Source organism: Pteropus vampyrus, unplaced genomic scaffold, assembly GCF_000151845.1.
Source record: "Pteropus vampyrus isolate Shadow unplaced genomic scaffold, Pvam_2.0 Scaffold49, whole genome shotgun sequence".
NCBI lineage: Eukaryota > Metazoa > Chordata > Mammalia > Chiroptera > Pteropodidae > Pteropus > Pteropus vampyrus.
In genome coordinates, this window is record NW_011888830.1 from 1,231,224 (window position 1) to 1,249,894 (window position 18,671).

The 18,671-nt window shown below is 41.9% G+C and overlaps 1 protein-coding gene across 1 annotated transcript in view; it reads right to left on the reverse strand.

Moving 5' to 3' along the window:
- Nucleotides 1-12,147: 12,147 nt before the first annotated feature.
- Nucleotides 12,148-18,671, reverse strand: part of PRPF18 (pre-mRNA processing factor 18) — a 43,319-nt gene continuing 36,795 nt past the window's right edge. The window contains exon 9 of the mRNA XM_023530358.1: nucleotides 12,148-12,798. Coding sequence (XP_023386126.1) covers nucleotides 12,718-12,798 — 81 coding nt within the window. The 3' untranslated portion in view covers nucleotides 12,148-12,717. The remainder of the gene's footprint in view (nucleotides 12,799-18,671) is intronic.

Sequence of the window (18,671 nt, forward strand, 5' to 3'; positions counted from 1 at the left end):
TTTTTTTGCACAAGGTGTTTCATTTTGTTTTTGATGGGAAACCAAGGGAAAAGCACACTGCGATCCATTCAAAGTGTTTCACTGTTGTGGCTCATTTTATGTTTGTTAGCACTTGTGTGACAAAGAGCTCAGATCCGATTTTGGTTACCAGTGTGTCACTTATTCAGAAAACCCAATTATGCCCGTAGGTAGAAAGAGTTTACTCAACGTGTCTACTAAGCAGAGCAGGGTTGAAAAAAATATCAGCTCCCAGGGGGCCCACATGCCTACAGCAGCAGCAGCCACCTTGACGTACCGTCTGTCTGCAGGTACCAAAAGAAGAAAGAGGAACAAAAAAAGGTGTGGGAGCTGCATGTTTACACGTGTTTTTGAGCTATGCTTAATACACAACTGGAAAGCCATCAATCTTCAGAGGCCTCAAAACTACTTTTATAATAATAACAAGTGCAAACTCTTAGTTGGGTCGTTCAAAATGGCACAAACACGGTCTCCACAGAGGTGGTATGCTGTGCTTATTGGGGGATATTTTTTTCTCACTCATAATGACTTCCTATTGGAAAGGCATTTGACAGCCAAGAGACAGGAGCTGGGGTGGGGGTAGTTTTGTGGGAAAGCAGAACTGAAGTTAGCTTTAGTGTAAAAAGAAAAACCTTTGTTCTCTATGTGTGTGTAATCTAAGAGGAACAACAGCCTCCACGAGACCAGGAGGGTGAGAATGGACAGTCACGAAACCACTAACCGTGGGGCGTCCTCCGCTGCGGCTGGAGAGGGCGGGGACTCACAGCGCCCGGGCACGTGTGGATGATCCGCAGCCTGGTCTCACGGCTCTGCGCGGCCGGGCTGGCGATGCCGCCTTGTGGAAGGGATTAATATTCACAGAACACTTTAGGGGTAAACCCTGCAGGATAAACACAACTGGTTATAATGTTACTAAATGATTCGGGGGGGGCGGGGGCGGGGGGGTGGGAGGGGAGGGGTTCTTACTCTCATTTTGATGGTCAGAGCTACAAACAGCAGTTCTTTTTCCTTCCCTGTTCAGAAACATCATACATTGGGCCATTTTTCTCTCAAAAAGAAGATATGGGGATAATCAAACTGAACTAAGTGCAACAGGAAAAAGTCAAAGGGAAATAGAGAAGGCGACAAGGTTACATAAACAAGTACAGTAGTCTGAAGGTCACGTGTGAAGTCAGTCGGATCAAGCTTTAGCCCATTTTGGTCACAAGGAATGAGAGATGAAAACTAAATGCTTGGGTTCTGGATCAGGCGGGCAGAAAGGAATGGAGTGGGAGGGGGACTACACTCAGACAGACATCGCGATAGTCTGGTAGTAAAGACGGAGATTAAGTAAAACAGGTTCTACTGTTTAGCTGCGTTCAGTTACTACAAAGTGTACATAAATTATTAGTCCTTTGAGACTGACATGATTAATGAATGATCGACGTGGTGGGAAACGATATAGTTATTGTATACAGGCACTTGCAAGCTCTTTAGAGATCCCTATTTCTTTAAAACAAAACAAGATGCACCATGAAGCCCCTGGTCTACTAGAAAGCCCCTACTGGATTCTGTGGATATATGTAAGAAATCGCCTGTTCAGCCAGCACACTGGTGAAAACGCCCACATCAGACTTTGTTGTGAGGCAGGTGGATTTATTTTATTATATAGAGGTGAATGTTGGAACTGTTAAAATTCTGATTTGTTTTCATTATTAGTTTAGTTCTAAATATAGCAAACCCCATCCAGGTGCTATCAGATGACCAGTTACTGCTTAGTTAACTAGGTGTAAAGTTTTTCATACACATTAATGTCAATAGTTTATTACAAGTTGTGTAAAACGGACTCTAGTTTAATAATGGGGAAAAAAGGATTAGGTTGCTCCTGAAACTGTAGAGCATGTAAAATGATTTTAATGGATTCTGTTCAACTGTAATCAATGAAAAAGAGGTGAATTAAAAAGAAATCTGCTTTTAATTTATTCTTTTTGTATTAAGAATTTGTATAGTACCTTTAAATTTTGCAAAACAGTGTTGTCAACACTTATTAAAGCATTTTCAAAATGAAAACATCTCAGTTGCCTCTTGGAGATTTTATTTTAAATGATAAATGCTTGCGCGTGCCCTGGAAATCTGTAATTTGGGTGCCCGTGTCCTCGCTGGGCTCCTTTTCAAAGTCAAGCTACAGATGCTATTCTCATTGGCTTGCTAGATGACGTAGACAAGCTTGGTTCATGCAGTCGAGCCTAATTCTTCTTATTCTAATTTTCTTTTATTACTTATACAAAAATAATATATTCTCAATTTTGTTATTTCTCCTACTCCAAAAAAGGATTTGCGATGAGAGGTCAGTCTCTGTCGGGATGCTATTTTAGTACCTGTATCACAGCTGCTCATTACAATAGTTACCCACGTGTGGCATGTGCCAGGCATAAGGACCATTCCTACAGAAGAAACACGGGATGTGGGCTCTTGGTGTCAGCCTTAGTGTCTCCACGTGGCCTCTGGTTCTGTGTAGGAGGCAGAAGTCCAACCAGGGAGACAGGCAACACACTCAGGCTCTTTAGCACCACTGCTATTCACCTCTGCTCACACCACAGCTCAAATTCTGTCACCCATCTCCACATCCTATCACCAAAGCAACAGCCTACTGGGCCTGCAGGTACAAAGAGCCCCGCGTTTATGGGCAAAATAGTAACCAGCTGACTTTAGTAGAAACTTTATAGCAGTTGAACCCCCGATTCCCTAACCTAACCCGGCATGCATCGCTTCTCTAGCAGGAAACCAGAGGTCTGGCAGCCAAGACCATCCCGGGGTGGAAAGCCCTCCCTGGATGGAAGCCCTGGCTGAGGTATTTGCCACTAGAGCAGGCTGACTAACCCCTGCCAAAAATGAGAGCAACCCACTGAGAACGTGAAGCATGCCTGGAAGGGGGCCCGTTAAGACAGCACTTCATAGTTTCTAAGCCTCTCCTGGGGAGAGTAACCGGGGCCTCTGTATCTACATTAATTTCAAACAAACAGGGATCTTCTAAAAGTCTTTTACATGTAAGTATGTGACAACTCAGGAAACTAGTATCTTCCCTTTGAGCTCTATCATCACAGGAAAGCAACTGGCACACAGGCAGATGGGACTTTTTCGGTTTTTTCCGCTCCTTCCTACCTTTCACCACACATACTCTCCCCCCGGCCCCCACCCACAGTGCCGACAAGGCAATGCCAAAGTTATTATTTTGGTCAACAGAGAACACAAACACTAAATCCCAGCAGAAAGCATGAGAAATAGCCAGGATTTTTCCTTCCTCTTCTCCCAGAATACCAGTTCAAAAAAGCTCATACATAAAATTCTCTCTAAAAAGGGGGGTGTCAGAAAACCACTGATGAGCAAGCAGGCGGCAGGCCACCGTGAAGTCATTCACTGCACGTTCTGTGCTGAGTCCAGGTCTTCAGAAGCTTACACTCTCGTGGATCAGACAGACAGGCACGCAACCACAACAAAAGGGGAACGTCAGGTTGCCGACATTAAACAGAAAGAGAGATGAAAATGGGTCCCAGAGATAAGAGATCAACAAGTGTGCAAACAGGATCTCTCACTGATCCCTCATACAAGGAGGTCACTGGTCAGAGATGGCAGAGGAAAGGCAAAAGGACCTGCAGAAGCCTTGCACAAAGCCAGAAGGGCCTGGACTGCGATTCAGGAGTATAAACGTTTATTGATACGGCCCATACATTCACAGTTGCATCAAGATTTTTTTTTTTATCAGAAACTCTTCGCTTCATAAATTTTTATCCATTTTCTATCAAATCTTCATCCATTTTCTATCAAACTCACTCCACTCATGCTTTCCTTCCCCCCACTCTACCAAAACCACTCGTCAAGGTCAAGGATGACTCCCGCAATACCAAACCCAATGAGTAACTCTGCTACTTACCGGCGATGCTGACCACAGTCAATCCCTCCAGCTTCCTTCGCTGTGACACCTTCACTGGGATCCCAGGTTTTCCTCCTCACCACGGTACAGGGCTCTTCTTTCCAAAGCCCTTGGCAGTTATCCTCTGTCGCCTGACTTCTTGGGCTGCTTCTCTTCATTATCCACAATCACTCTTCTTGTAGATCTCATCTTGTCTCGTGGTTTGAAGGGTCATCTCTATGCTGATGGCATCTGTACTTATCCCCACACCCTGGACCTCCTCTCTGAAACTTGTATATCCCGCTGCCTACTCAGCATCTCCACACGGGTGTCTGACAGGCTAACATGTCCAGAACCGAACTTCTGACCTGCCCCTCCAAACCTGCTCCATTAACCATCTTCCCCAGCTCAGTTACAGGCAACTACAGCCTTTCAGTGCTCAGACCAAAAACCTCAGACTCATCCATGATTGCTCTCTCTCACGCCTCACATCTGCAGCAAAACGAATGTAAAATCCTTGCACTTAAGAGATTTCTATTGTATTTGGGGGTAGAAAAAGGAAAAAAAGAAAAAGTAGATTATATAAGATAGTAGAAAGTGGTAAGAAATCAGGGATGGTGGAAGATTTAGCCTCTGAGAAAAAGAAACATCTCTTCCTCCAAGACAGGTAAGAAAAACTGCTGGAAGGTGGAGAGGTGGACAGAGACCTTAAGCTCGCTCTATATTCACCCTGGTGCGAGAAAAGGTAAGTGAAGTCAGCCTCTCTTGAGAGGGGAGCAAGGTAGGGTCAGGATGGAACATGCTCACAAGGATTAGAATATAAAATAGCCCAAGAGGAAAGGAAAGTGGAGAATGTCCTCCAGGCTTCACTTAGGGACCAGATGACACGGTGGCTGCAATTCCCTCCTGGCGTTTACTAGCCAGGGCATGGGAACAAGCGGATGGGGTGATCCAGGCTTCGGTTTTACGCTGTGGCATGACAAAAGGCTAGAAGAGTAAGACAGCAGAAGGTTCTGGTGAAGAGTGACTGAAATGACAATGGAGCTGGAGGACTAGAGAGAAGAATGAAGCCAGGAAGGTGCTGATAAAGCAGAAAACAGAGGAATAAACAGGATGCCTTGAAGAGGCCGAGGAAGAGCGGAGTGGGAGCGAAGATAGGACTTCGTGACTAGACAATACTCATTTCCCCGTAATTCCGTGTAGGGAGAATCACCCCAATCTAATACTCTCATGTGGAAAAGTCGCTGTGACACTGACGTAGGCTAGCGGGACACCGCGCCTGGGGTCACTGTGAAGAGGACCCCTTCATGCAGGATCTGCGAATCTGGCTGCTTGTTGTATCGGGATCAAAACCACGCCGATTATTTTAACAGAGATGATCTGATAAAAACAACTGTTAACCAGATAGTGAAGAGGTGACAGAGCAAAAAAGGGGACACGGATGTCACAGGGATAAGCACAGGAAGCAGCTACCATCTTAGGGATGGGAAACAAAGACACAGGATTATCAAAACACAGAAGCTCGAAGCAGGCGCCCTGTGGCGCCGGCAGTTAGACTTGAGTGGACGCGGCTCTGCTGGCACCATTGCCCGGGGACCCTGGCAGGACCCCCTGAGCCGGTTCAAAACTCCAAAGAGGGGGCGCCAGCTGACGGTGCTCTGACCTCTGAGTGGCAAGACCACACTGGCTCTGCAAGTGTGGAAACGCTGCGAACTGGAGCCAGCTCCGCCAGGAATTAACTGTCACTGCTGGGCTGAGATCCATGGCTGTGCCATCACCATTAGGGACAGGAAGCAAACAGAGAGGAGCAGGTCCCTCTTCCCCACTCTGCGTTCCAGTCTCTCATGTGCCCACTCCCAGCAGGACCTAACAGAAGCTGGCCGGCCAAGGAGAGTTGTGGCCAGCAGAGTCTCATCGCCAAGCAGAGTGAGGAGGCACGGGGCGAGCTGAGACACCAGCTTCGCAGCCAGCGCCTGCTAACCAGCAGCCTGGCCCTTCCCCTCTGAGTTGTGGCTAATCAACTCACTTGTGGTCCCCAAGTCCCAAGTAAGAGGATGAACGAAACGAATCTAAAATCGAACAGACCTCTAAAATCCGCTATAATATAAAGGACAAGCCAATTTCCAAATTTCAGATTTAAAAAAATTTATAAAGGACAAAAAACACATGCACCTTTTTAACCTATGTGAGTGTCCTGTGAGTCACTCACTGCCTTAAAAAGAACTGTAGGAATAATAAGTCAAAGCCTATCAAGATACTTTGCTCTTCTCCTGCCCTCAGACTGGGACTTACACTGCCAGTTCTCTGGGTCTCCAGCCGTTGGATTCAGGATGTAATTTATACCACTGGCTCTCCTGGTCTCCAGCTTGCAGTCAGCAGATCATGGGACTTCTCAGCCTCCAAAATCACATGAGCCGGTTCCTTAAGATTAAATATATACATATTTTTTCCATCTCCTATTGGTTCAGTTTCTCTGGAGAATCTTGACTAATAAAGCAGTTCAAGATTTATACAATGAATCCATGATACCATGAAAAAACTGCCTCTGCCATCTTTAGCATATGTCTCTCATCGTCAAGACTGAGATGGCTTGAAAGCATCTAAGCCTCATGACCACCTTCCAGGAAAGAACAGAGAAAGGGCAAAATATGTCTGTCAGCTAAGTCTGTCTCTTTCTTAGAAAAGCAACTGCCTCCTTCTGGAAGTCCTACCCAAAAGACTTCTATCCAAGTTATTGGTGGAACCACGTCACATGACCAGCTCGAATCTCAAAGCCTCCTAGGACGGCAAGTTGTTTTAACTGCATACACTGCAGCCCTGAACAAATTCGGGTTCTGTTAGCAAAGAAGAAAATGAAAACAGGATAAGCAACTCGCACTGATGTAGCACATAAGCTTGCACACCAGAAGGTAAAAACAGCCAAGTCTTAAATAATAATCTAGTAAAACTAAAGTTCAACAAAAATGCAAAACTTACACGATTTCTTCTTCTCTCATATCTTATACACAGGACATGTCACTATGATGGTACCATTAAACGAGAAAAAAATTACATTAAGATACATGATTTGACTTTTATACAGTTGGCAAAGACAGCTGACAAAGGTTATGTCAATTATCTGCGCTAGTTATGAGATTATTTCCCCTTTGCATAAAAAGCAACCTACCATGAAGGCAAGGCATAGAGTGGGAAAGCATTTATAATACATTATCTACCAAAGGACTCATAGCTAGAATATACGAAGAACTATAGACCAGTACGAAAAAGGCAGGCAATTCAATAGAAAAAATGAACAAAAATAATTTCACAAAAAATAATATCCAAATGACCATTAAATATATAAAAAAGGTGCTCAACTTTGTCACAAGGGATATGCATATGAAAGCCACAACGTGACACCACTTTAGCCCTCCAGAAAGGCTCAAGTGAAACTGACCGAGGATATACCAAGTGTGGCCAGGACGTGGAGCACCTGGAACTCTTAGCCCCTACTGTGGGAGTGAAAACTGGTGTTAGCCCCAGGAAAACTCTGACGGTATCTTCTAGAGCCGAGTACCTGCAGACCTTACGTCCCACAAATTTCACATCTTGGTATATACCCTACAGAAATTTATATTCATCAAAAACCGCATATACAATGTTCATATACAAACTAGGAACAACTCGAATGTTTATCTACAGTAGACTGGATAAACTGTGGGATACAGCAATGAATGAACCACAACTACACACAACAAAGACGACTATCAGAAACCATAAATCGAGACAAAGAAATCAAATATAAAAAGTCAACCTTACTGTTTGACTCCATTTATAAATGGGCACATAGAATAACAGGCAAACTAACCCATGTGGGGAATGACTACTAATGGCCATGGGTTTCTTCTTGGGGTGATGAAAATGTTCCGAACTTTGTGCTGATGGTTGCACAACTCTAAATATTCTAAAAATCATTATACACTTTAAATGGGTGAATTTTATGGCATTACAGATCAATAAAGATGTCTTCTTTAAACGATGTTAGAAATCAGAACCATGGCTATGTCTACAAAGGGGTGTGAAAGGCTTTCTGGGGCATTAATAACATCTTTCCTAACCTGAACGCTAATTACTTTGGGAGATGTTCACTTTGATGAATTTATCATCATGTGGTATATATGCTTCTGCTTTGTGTACTTTTCTGTATGTATATTTCAATAAAAAATTTACATGAAAGGAAATGTAATCTAGCCGAGTCTTGGAAAATAATCCTCAAAGAGCTGAACAAACTCTCAACAGATACTCGATACATAATATTAGGCTCCTTATATCTCTCTCTGTCTCAACCCTACCTCACACTTCAAATGATCTCCCCTTTATTTTATAATCCCTTGTTTAATTTCGGTTTACAATTTACAATCAGCCTAAGGTAATCAATCACCTATCCTGACAATTTTACAGATGGCTTATATGCTGCTTGTCTTGGTTCTTCCTACCCTCTCAGACAAGTCTCCTCATTTAAACCTAAGAGTCGCTGCTTCAAAAGTATGTAGCATGTGTACTCAGGTTTTATAATCTACTAAATTTCACACTAACCTTGAGAGATAAGTGCTATCTCTATATCTCTGTATTTTAAAAAATTATAAAAAGTAGAGTCCTTTTGCCCCGAATTCACCCACCAGGTTATTTCCTTCCTCAACTCTGATAATTCCTTTTAATCAGTGGTTTTCAAACTGCTGGTCACAATGCATTAATGGGTTGCAAGCCAATTTATAGTCATGACCAGCCTATTTTTTTAAAGAAACACAACAGAAAACATAAGAATGCATTGCACATAACATGGTAAGTGCTTGTTTCAGAAATATATGCATACGTGTAATACTAGGTCTCCTTCATTTATCGTTTACTGTTGAGTTATGGTCAAAGAGTTTCAAAAGCTAGAGCTTTCAATCAACAGGGCGGCAGGGACTCTAAGCCGGAGTTCACTAAGGGAAGGAGAGGAGACGGTGCAGATGACTCTTGACGGCTGCGGTAGAAAGCCCAGTGAGTAGACCTGACGGCCAGTAGTGCTCAAAAACAGCTCAAAACTTCTCCATGGTAAAGGACACGTTAAGTTGGAATGCTGTGAGAGAGCTGGGAAAGCTGGTGAGTATCTCGAAGCCAGTGTTTAAGGACAGGAGGAGAGACTACACAAAAGGGAACGGCCTGGTCAAACAGACGCACCATGACCGGCAACACAAGGGTTAGTCTAAGCCAGGCTGTATAAAGTGCCCCAAAATTTACGATGAGGAAAAATAAGTAATCAATGTGTTCATAACTCAACTTTTTTAGTAAACGTAAAACACATTTTTTTTTTAATGAGCAAGGTTCCAAAATCCTGAATGGGGTCAGCTCATGCCACAGCTGCTGCTGCTAACCGTGCCGAATTCCTCCTAGTTATTCCACACCGCCAGAACTTATTTTTAAATTTCCAAAGATTTTAAGGTTACTGTTAACCATTAAAATACTCGCGTGTGGTTATAACTCAGGCAATCTAGCTGCAGAGTCTGTGATGAAAACCAGTTGCCATAACAGTCTTCCCACAGCGACCCTGGGGGACTGGAGCTGGCTGCTCACACTGGACAGCTGGAAGCTCTTACATAAACATGCCGTGAGAAAGTGCTTCAGTTCACGACGCCCATACGTTCCCATACCATGACGTTCCACCAGGATCAAGTTACTCTTCCAGCAGCTTCATGGCAGCGCACTGGAGATGGGGGAGGGGGAGGCACGATCCGCTAAGTTATGCCCTTCGAGAGATTCGGACAAAGAGCCACACCTCAACTTCATGCTGCCCTTTCACCCAAACAGCCCCACTCAGTTCTACTACCTTCTATGTTAAGAAGTATTAATGGGGGTTACTGTCAGCTGCAAAGGACCCAGTGATAGCAATCCCCAAATCAAATCTACCCACGACTCTGAAACTTGTTTTTCAGTTTTTTTCCATGCTATTTACTTTCAGAATAAATGATTCCTTTCGAAGAAAAAGACAGTTGTATTTCTAAAGTTTTACTGAGGTCAAATCCCAGGGCAATCTCAAGTGCTCGTGGGTCAGCAAACCACCAAAGGAAGAACGTACCATTAAGAAGTGTGCTGCTACCAATCCGACTTCCTATTTCTCCAAATTGAGAGTTCAGAGCCCACAGCACATCCGTAAGGTCTGTGATTAGTGACAGCTGCCCTCCTACCTCTGTGTCTCAGGACAACCCCCCTCTTCCTACAAGATCCAGACCGTCCTCCCTCCCTCCTCCTATGTGTCAATTATCTTTGGCCTCAGCTTTATTTTCCTACTTTTCCCCAAAGACTGAAATCACGGCCATGACTTCCAGATTGCCGCCAGCTATGTGCTACGATGCTGAGAAATGCTGCTGGGCCTTTACAGCTGGCAGGAACACTACCAGAGAGACGGCATCTACTGCTGAGGGAAAACCAGTCTTTTACTAAATCTGAATCCAGAAGACAAGACTCCTTTGGTTAGGAGGTGGGGAGGAAGAAAGGGAAGAACATAGTTATTTCAGGATTATGACCGAATTTAAAAGATAATGCCTTTGTTTCAGAATGAGCTAAAAACTGAATATGTAGTATCTGCTGAACTAAAATGTTCATGATTCAAAGTATGCAAGAGGTCTTTTTTTTTTTTTAAATCTAGCCACATCTGAAATCTTTAGATTCAGGGAAATGGAAAACTTTTTTATGGGGTATCTACATCTTTGAGCCTGCCTCCCTCTATCCACACCTAAAATGGTTAACATTCACAGCAGTGTCAAATATGTTACAAATATTTTTTTAAACCATCTATCCATACTGATCAGTTTTAGAAGGTTATTGCTATCACATACACAATTTCTTCTTTATGGGGAATATTAACTAATAGCAAATGGGAAGGCAACACGAAATTACCTGACTACCATGTTGTGGCCTGACTCAATAAACAAAGTGATTTGGAGAGTGTTCACTCCACAATATTTAAAACGAGCCCCACACAACAACGCTACATAACCAAAGTCTAGATTGTTGCCTTACCTTATGAAAGGCTCTCTCTCCTTTGCCCTAGAAGCTACCCTAATTTCTAACTAATTTAATCATAAGAAACAGTTTCCAGAATGCGGATTGGGATAGGGTAGGAGGCGAGGAACAAGACTACCGATTGAGTTTAGGACAGCGGGCCTCAGCCACCATCATGCAAATATCTAGCACAACCCATCAGCCAGGCATGGCCAGAGACCCCAAGTGGCCCAAACCAGCTTCCAAGTCTTCCCAAGAGGGGCAGAGTAAGTGACTGTGAATCTATAACTGCCTCCCTACTCAGCTGACTCTCTAGCTCCCACATCCTCTACCTTTCTAAACTCAGGACTGGCAGAAAGTGGAAGCAGGACAGAGCCTGCATACAGTAAATACTCAGTACACGTTTCCACTATTACTGTTGCGGCTGCGGCCACCACCACTGTCGCTGCTGTTATCATGTGACTGCACACTGCCCGACCACGGGGTGCACGACAGCTACTCTGGCTTCACCTTATAACAACAACAAGGACACGACAACTAATATTTACTGAGCCATTACTTGCCAGGCAGTGTGCTGAGCGTTTTACTTAAACACAACAATAACACAGTAAGGTATGCACTACTATTACTAACCATCTGCAGATGAGAAAGCAAGCTCAGGAAGACTACGGGACTCACTCCTGTCACACAGCCAGTAGTAGATGGAGAGCTGAAGTCTGCAGCCAGGAAGCTCTCACTACAGAGCCCACTCGTACCATGGACACCACACTCTACCTGGTCAGGTAACATTCTTTTCACTCATCTTCCTCTATTAACTGAGTCCGCTTAACTTTTAAAGTACAGCGATTCATCACAATTATCTGGGTATGACATTGCAAGATTCAGAAGTTATCGTTTGAGGAAATCAGACTCAGAACCTACTGTCTCGGGCAGTGACAAGACTACTGGCCCTTTTTCTTCTGCTTGGTGGGATGGAGCTGGGAACAGCAATCTACCACAGGTCCCATGAGGATGAAACACGTGGGCAGTCCTAGTCTAGGAAGAACCAGCAGAACGTCCCCATTCCGGGCTGGCATGACAATCTATTTCCTCACCTTGACCTTAATGCACTGGGGTTACTGTTGGTATAATATCCCATCTTTGTTTTTCAAACTTCTATTTGCTGTTAATTCTATCTGTCCCAAGAGACGACAAATACGAAAATTTACACCCACCCCTTAAAAGATAAAAGCAAGCTTTGTTTGAAACACATAAAAAACACTTAACAGTAATAAAATTTACATTCAAATGCTATTGCAAGACGTCAAAAGTTCGGCAACATTTAAGGGCTATAAAGTTTCATTAAATGGTTCCACATTTTTGTTGAAACATATAAAAATATCTGCTAAAAATACGACATAAAAGACAAGTGAAAAATCACTATTTTTACAGAAACAATTAAGTCCATCCTCCAATGTTCCTTTTTAAGTATCTAACTGCAACTTTCAAGTCTAGACATAAAGATTCATTTTAAACCCCTTCTGTAACTGCTGTCTACACAATTATGAGGAAAAGTCTTTTAGAACTTAATTTTTCGACTATTTAAATTAAAGCAAGACACAGAAATCAGTCTGCAGTCAGATGTGATACGAGAGCCAGCATAGTTCTTAAAACCAAGAGTTGCATTAGGTAGAACTCAGAGTCTAGAGACTCCATTTTTCTTCTTCCCTGTTCCTGTCCGGAATTCCAGAAGTCCATACCACACTCCCTTAAGTTTCTTATTGTTATTTACACATCATACACACATCTCATAGTGCATTGTACTCCACACATTTTGATGGATCTGTAGGAAAGTGCTTCTGGCAAATGGTCATTAACCTCTTCAATCCCTAAGGAAACAAGGAAAATACAGGTTAGTTATAAAATAGCGAAACTATTCCCAACTGATCTCCTCTGTACTCCCTCCAGTGTACCAATATCCCCATTAAAACAGGCAGCAGTCCCCAGCAATACTACTCAGAGGTAGACTTAGAGAAATACTCACTAATGTGCACCCAGAGATCTGTACAAGATAGTCACAGCAAAATCGTTTACAGTAACAATATCAGAAGAACTGCAAACAACCCAAAGTCCACCATAGGAGAATACATGAGTAAGTGTTAGTATGCTCTCAAATGGAACATTCTACAGCGGTCAAAACGAACTAGAGCTACATGTAACAACTAAGTCTGCCTTTTTCCACCAGGTTCCAGTAGAAAATTGAGCCCCGCTACTTAGTTTAAAGCATCCACTGATATAAAGAGACAGCTCCTCTTCTGTGTAACTAAAGAGTGTTATACATATATGTCCCAGCCTTGAGAGAAATGAGAAATAAGCACTCAAATCATCTTCTGTGTCCCACAGTCCAGATGGAGACCTCTGGTTGAGAACAGTTGATACCTGAATCTTAGAAACAATGGTGAATGTAAAAAGCAAGTGGCAAAAGACTGCATACGGTATAATACCATTTTAATAAAACTCTAAAACAAGTTAAAAAATAATATATTGCTTAGAAATACACACCTAACATGGTAGAATTATTTTTGAAAAAGCAAGGAAATAACCAGTTTTCTCTCTCTTCTGTAAATGTCAGTTTTTATCCAGCCTATAACTTCACAGTGAAACTTTTACCTGATGACAAGAACTATCACATTTAAAGTTCAGTCTCTTTCAATTCATCCTCCAGTCTATGATCTTTTGAAACTCATAACTGGCATTGTTTTCAGTTATTCCTCATAGCTTTCTCATCCACCAGTGAACAAACATGCCTCTGGGTCATTCAAATTCATGACAAGGGCAGAATTGTTCTCTCCCTCTGTCCAGAACAATTCTGGGAAGAGTTCTGCAACCCGCAGTGAATCGTATTAACTCTACCGTCTACCAGCCTAAAAATGTCCTTGTTTACAAGGAGGGACTTTGTCAAGTATCTTACAGAAATCTATGTATCTACAGCAATACTGATTAGTCATTAAAAATCACCACCACCAAGAACAGTAGCACTTAATTTTAACGACTGCCAAAGCCATTCTGGCGCACGTTAAATTTTCTCAGCTTGGGTTTGCAAAAATCAAAATCACCCAGTTACTATCACAATAACAAGAACAATGAAATCCTCTCAGGGGCCCAAGGCCGACCATGTTCAGGCCTACATTAGATACTGAAGATGAAAGTGTACCCAGCACACTGTCAGCTACTTAAATAGTATTGCTCCCAAATTCAATTTCTTTCCTCAAAATTATACACTGAAATATCATTTGTTCTTAAAAGGAGAAAGAACTTATGACCTAATGGGAAAAGCACAGTATGTCGCTATCACTATACAACCCAACAACTGACGAACCCACCTGGAAATTCCAGGAGGGTAAAAATCCACCTTGAAAAGTGTGCAGATATAGCAGTTACCTGAAACACCATCAAGCATTCAGAACTCTGCAATTACCTAAGGAGTCAAACAACGCTTAAGCTCAGTGAAATCACCAAAAACAAAACAAATAACAAAAGTTCCTGCAAAATCTCTTTGGTCCATAGTAAAGAGACAAAGCAATTACTTCTATAAACTGAGCTATAAATCTAACAGGTTCAACATTAAAGAAACATGATTTTCAAACATGTTAAAGTCATTTGCGGATTCAAATATTATCCATACTCTGCTATCTAAGAATTTAAAGTGTGGATGGAGGTTATCTTTTGGTTGATTTCCAAGACGACTTTTGCATGCAATGTGAAGAAAGACCATGCAATTTGCTTTGGTCCTCATTTTTTAATTCTCTGCACTAATCAAGTAATTGCTTTAGATAAAGGCCATTCCTTCTCAGAGTCCAGCTTCTCTCCCACCGTGAATTCTAATCATGTGTATGCGGAATTGTGATCCGTAGCCAAGGAAATATAGATGAGATCATTAATTTGGCATCTGAAGTTTCCTGAAGGAATAGGTGAGGAGAGGCAAAGGTAAGAAAGAAAACGCCCTGATGAAACACAAACAGCTTTAGTCAGCAACAAAACATGGCAAGAATTATGATGAGCAAATAAAAGGCAAACTGATGTTAAGACTGCTGGAGGTAATTTTCCTTATAAGAACTGGAATCCTAGGTGTTTGTTCTTTACAGAAGGTATCTGTGATGGTTATTTACCCTCACGAAGCACATTCTATGATTTAAAATACCAGTTTGAAATCTCAGCTGCCAAAAGGTTTGAAAATCAACAGTCCAAGTCGTAAATAGTTTATATTATGATATCTTTTTTGCAATAAGGATAGTACGCAGCAGATTTTTAAAGGGGCATAATCTCAGGACAACATATGGTTATTTTCCAAATGGAAACAAATTGTTTCAATGGGATCTGTCAGGATTTCAATTTCAAATTGCTTGTGGTTCTTAACCCAGTAAGACAATGAGCTGCTTAGCCTAACTTACTGCAAACAGCTTCTTAAAAACTGGTACCATTTTTAAATATAATTTTTATTTTTACCAAAGCAAAACATTTATTTAATAAATCTTTATTCAGTGCCTACTATGTGTCGAGCACTATTCTAGGCTCTGGGAATACAGAAAAAATTCCCTCAGTGGGATTATGTTCTAATATGGAAAGACAGACAAACAAAATATGGAAAACAAGAAACAAAATGAATGAGTAAAATACCTACTATGTCAGATGATGAAAGTGCTGTGGAGAAAGAAGGCAGGGAAGGGGTGTGAGTGGATGTGGGGGGGAGACCGGAAGGTCCGTGCCTCCTACTCCAAGTGAGCCAGGGAACCACCGAGGGGCCTTGAGCAAGAGAGCAACGTAACACGGTCTGTGATTTATCTGGATCACTCTAGGTGCTGTGCAGGTACCGAACAGAAAAGGGACAAGAAGAGAAGCTCAGAGACTGGAGAGGGGACACTGCAATAATCTCTTCGAGAGAGGACGGTGGCTGGGCCCACTTGGTGGCGGTGGAGGTGGCAAGAAAGGATGATTCCAGATATCCTCTGAATATAGAAGCATCAAGGTTGCTGACAGATAGGATATGGGCTAGGACAGAAAGAGACTCTACAGGCAGGAAGCCAGGGAAATAAAGACCCCAAACTTGTTCTCCCACCTACAAAATGCCTTCCAGTTCTTCTCATTGCCTGCCCCACATGGAAACCAGAGCGCAAGGGAGCCCGTCAATGTTGTTCATAAAAGTCAGGTGTCCGGGGCACAGGACAAGGCAAGGAAGGGTGGAACGGGAGAGGCGAATAGCCATTTCATGTCAATTTTACCTTTTCTTTCTTCTCTTCTTTACCAACAAGTAAAGAATGCCCAAGATGTGAACCTTTTCAGGAGACGTCTTAAAATGAATTATAAAGTCTCTAAATAATCAAGAGCTCCCTATAATCTGTGTGAAAGAAGCTTTACCCAAATCTGGGCCAAAGGCTACATCTGTATTTGGCAGAACGAACAAAGTCCTTGAAGTTTCTACCATCAATTTAAATCTCACCCTTAAGATTGAGGCTATCTAATAAACTATACAACTTTTCTTTGATCTGCATGAGAAAACCCTCCCTGTGGTGTGTTTAATTTTTGTGAGAAACGGAACACTTCAAACTTCCAATTTAAATTCTATAAGTTTACATAAAACCAGAAGATGAAATTATGTTACCGTGAAATAGCTACTTGTTGTTTTCTATCATATTTCATAAAACAGATGTCTCACTATATCTCTAAATAAAAAGAAATTATTTCACATATTGCAAGATTCCACTTAATGATGTCTAAGAACAAGCAAAATTCACCAATAGAGACACAAATCAGAGTACTGGCTGCCTCTGAGGGGAGGAGGAGGATTTAGGCTGGGAAAGGCAGGAAGGAACCTTCTGAGATGCTGCTAGAAATGTTCTTCACCTAGATCTAGTTGTGTGTCCTGATATACCTTATACATATCAAGAATCACTGAGCTCTACAATTAATAGTAGACTTTCACACGCCACATTGTTTGTTGAGGTATGTTCTATCTCAATTTTAAAAGAAATAATGACCTTGTTAAATAACTTTCACAATTACCTCATCAGCAAATATCTACAAGTAGAAAAGGCTGGGTTTATGCATTTACTGGGGTCAGCGAACTGTGGCCCACAGGCCCCCTGACTCTTTCACAAACGGAGTTCCACTGGACACAGCCACAGGCTGCTTCTGCGCTGCAGGGCTGAGTAGTTCCTGACAGAGACTCACGCAGTGCAAAGCCTGAAATATTTACCATCTGACCCTTTAAGAAAAGGTTTGCCAACCCTGGACTTAAACTTAAATAATATATTTAAATTGTCCCTTTTTTAGGATAATTTGAATCAGCCTCACCTAAATACCAAAGCGACAAGGAGAGTCATAAGACAGCTTAGTAAATTACTCAGTTAACTAACCGAGAACATCACAGAACTCTAACAAGGGGTGGCAGCATTCCTGTGCCTTGAGCTACACTATGGATTTAATGACACAGGTGATAAATTGGGATTTTATTTGGCCTTCCACAATGTTAATTTTTTTAATTTGGTGCTAATGTTTTAAAAATAGGAGTGTCCACTTTTTAAAAGAACAAGCAAGATTTTGGCTGTTGATTATAAAACAGAAAGATGGAGCAACACCGGAACCATACTCCTACAGGGTAACAATGAGCTAACGTGACTGACATGGCCGAGGCTAAGCACCAGCTGACAGCTCACACAGTGCTTGCTCACATCGTCCACTTTTTTTATAGCAGAGCTAGGAAGAAATGAAATACTACTTCCATTTGTGCCTACATTAAGAGTAGGAAAGCAAAAGAGAGACAGGAGTCAGGTGTTTCTTAACACTCAGTCCACTTTGTTACCTGACTGTCATGGGTGTGCAAGTTTACAACCTTAGGTTTAAGCAATGGTCTCTAGGAACACTGCAGAAAAGAACCAGAATTCTAAGGGCCAGAAGGACCAGGAAGGGCGATAGTTAAAACACGATGCCTGCAAACATCAAGAGGTAGGACTCTCCCCCGTATCTCCCAAAGTGGCCCTACTCCTATCTCGGGGCAATTCTGCCTGTTAAAAGGCTTCTTTGAACTATTTTTGCAACCTCCTGAGTCTATAATTATTTCAAAATAAAATGTTTTTTAAAAAACCTTTTTCTTATACTGATTAGAAATCTGTCTTCTTTCCTGAACTTGAAATCGGTCCTTAACTGTACATGACAAGTTTAATCCTTCTTCCACCAGAAAGCTCTTCCATTACCTATAACTCTTGCCCAAATCTCCAAGAGTCTCCTTCTCAAGAACTCATGTCTGATAGAGTATTCACTCAATCAGCAAAGAGTCACTGAGCATCCACCATGAGTACGGTACTGTTTTAGACTTTGAGGGTACAACACTGAATTATGTTCTTGCTTTGTGGAACCAACACTAAATTATTATGTCTAATAATGTAACAAAATTAATAATGTAAGCTATCATTAGACTTTCCATTGGCCAAATCATACTTCTGATCTTATAGTCTACTAAATTCCAATTCTTTCTCTTATACATTGTTCACATTGTATGCTCAAGCAACTAGCAACTAAGTTACTGGATCCAAATTTCTTTACAGTCATCCTTGCTAAATATTATATTTTTATTTATCTTTTTAGTGGACTAGAAGGAACAAAATTTTAAAAACATATATTTTAGAATCTGCCCTTTTCTTCAGTCTGTCAAGAACTTCTAGAATGCCAATTTCTTTTCCACCGTAACATACACCCTTTCCCTTCT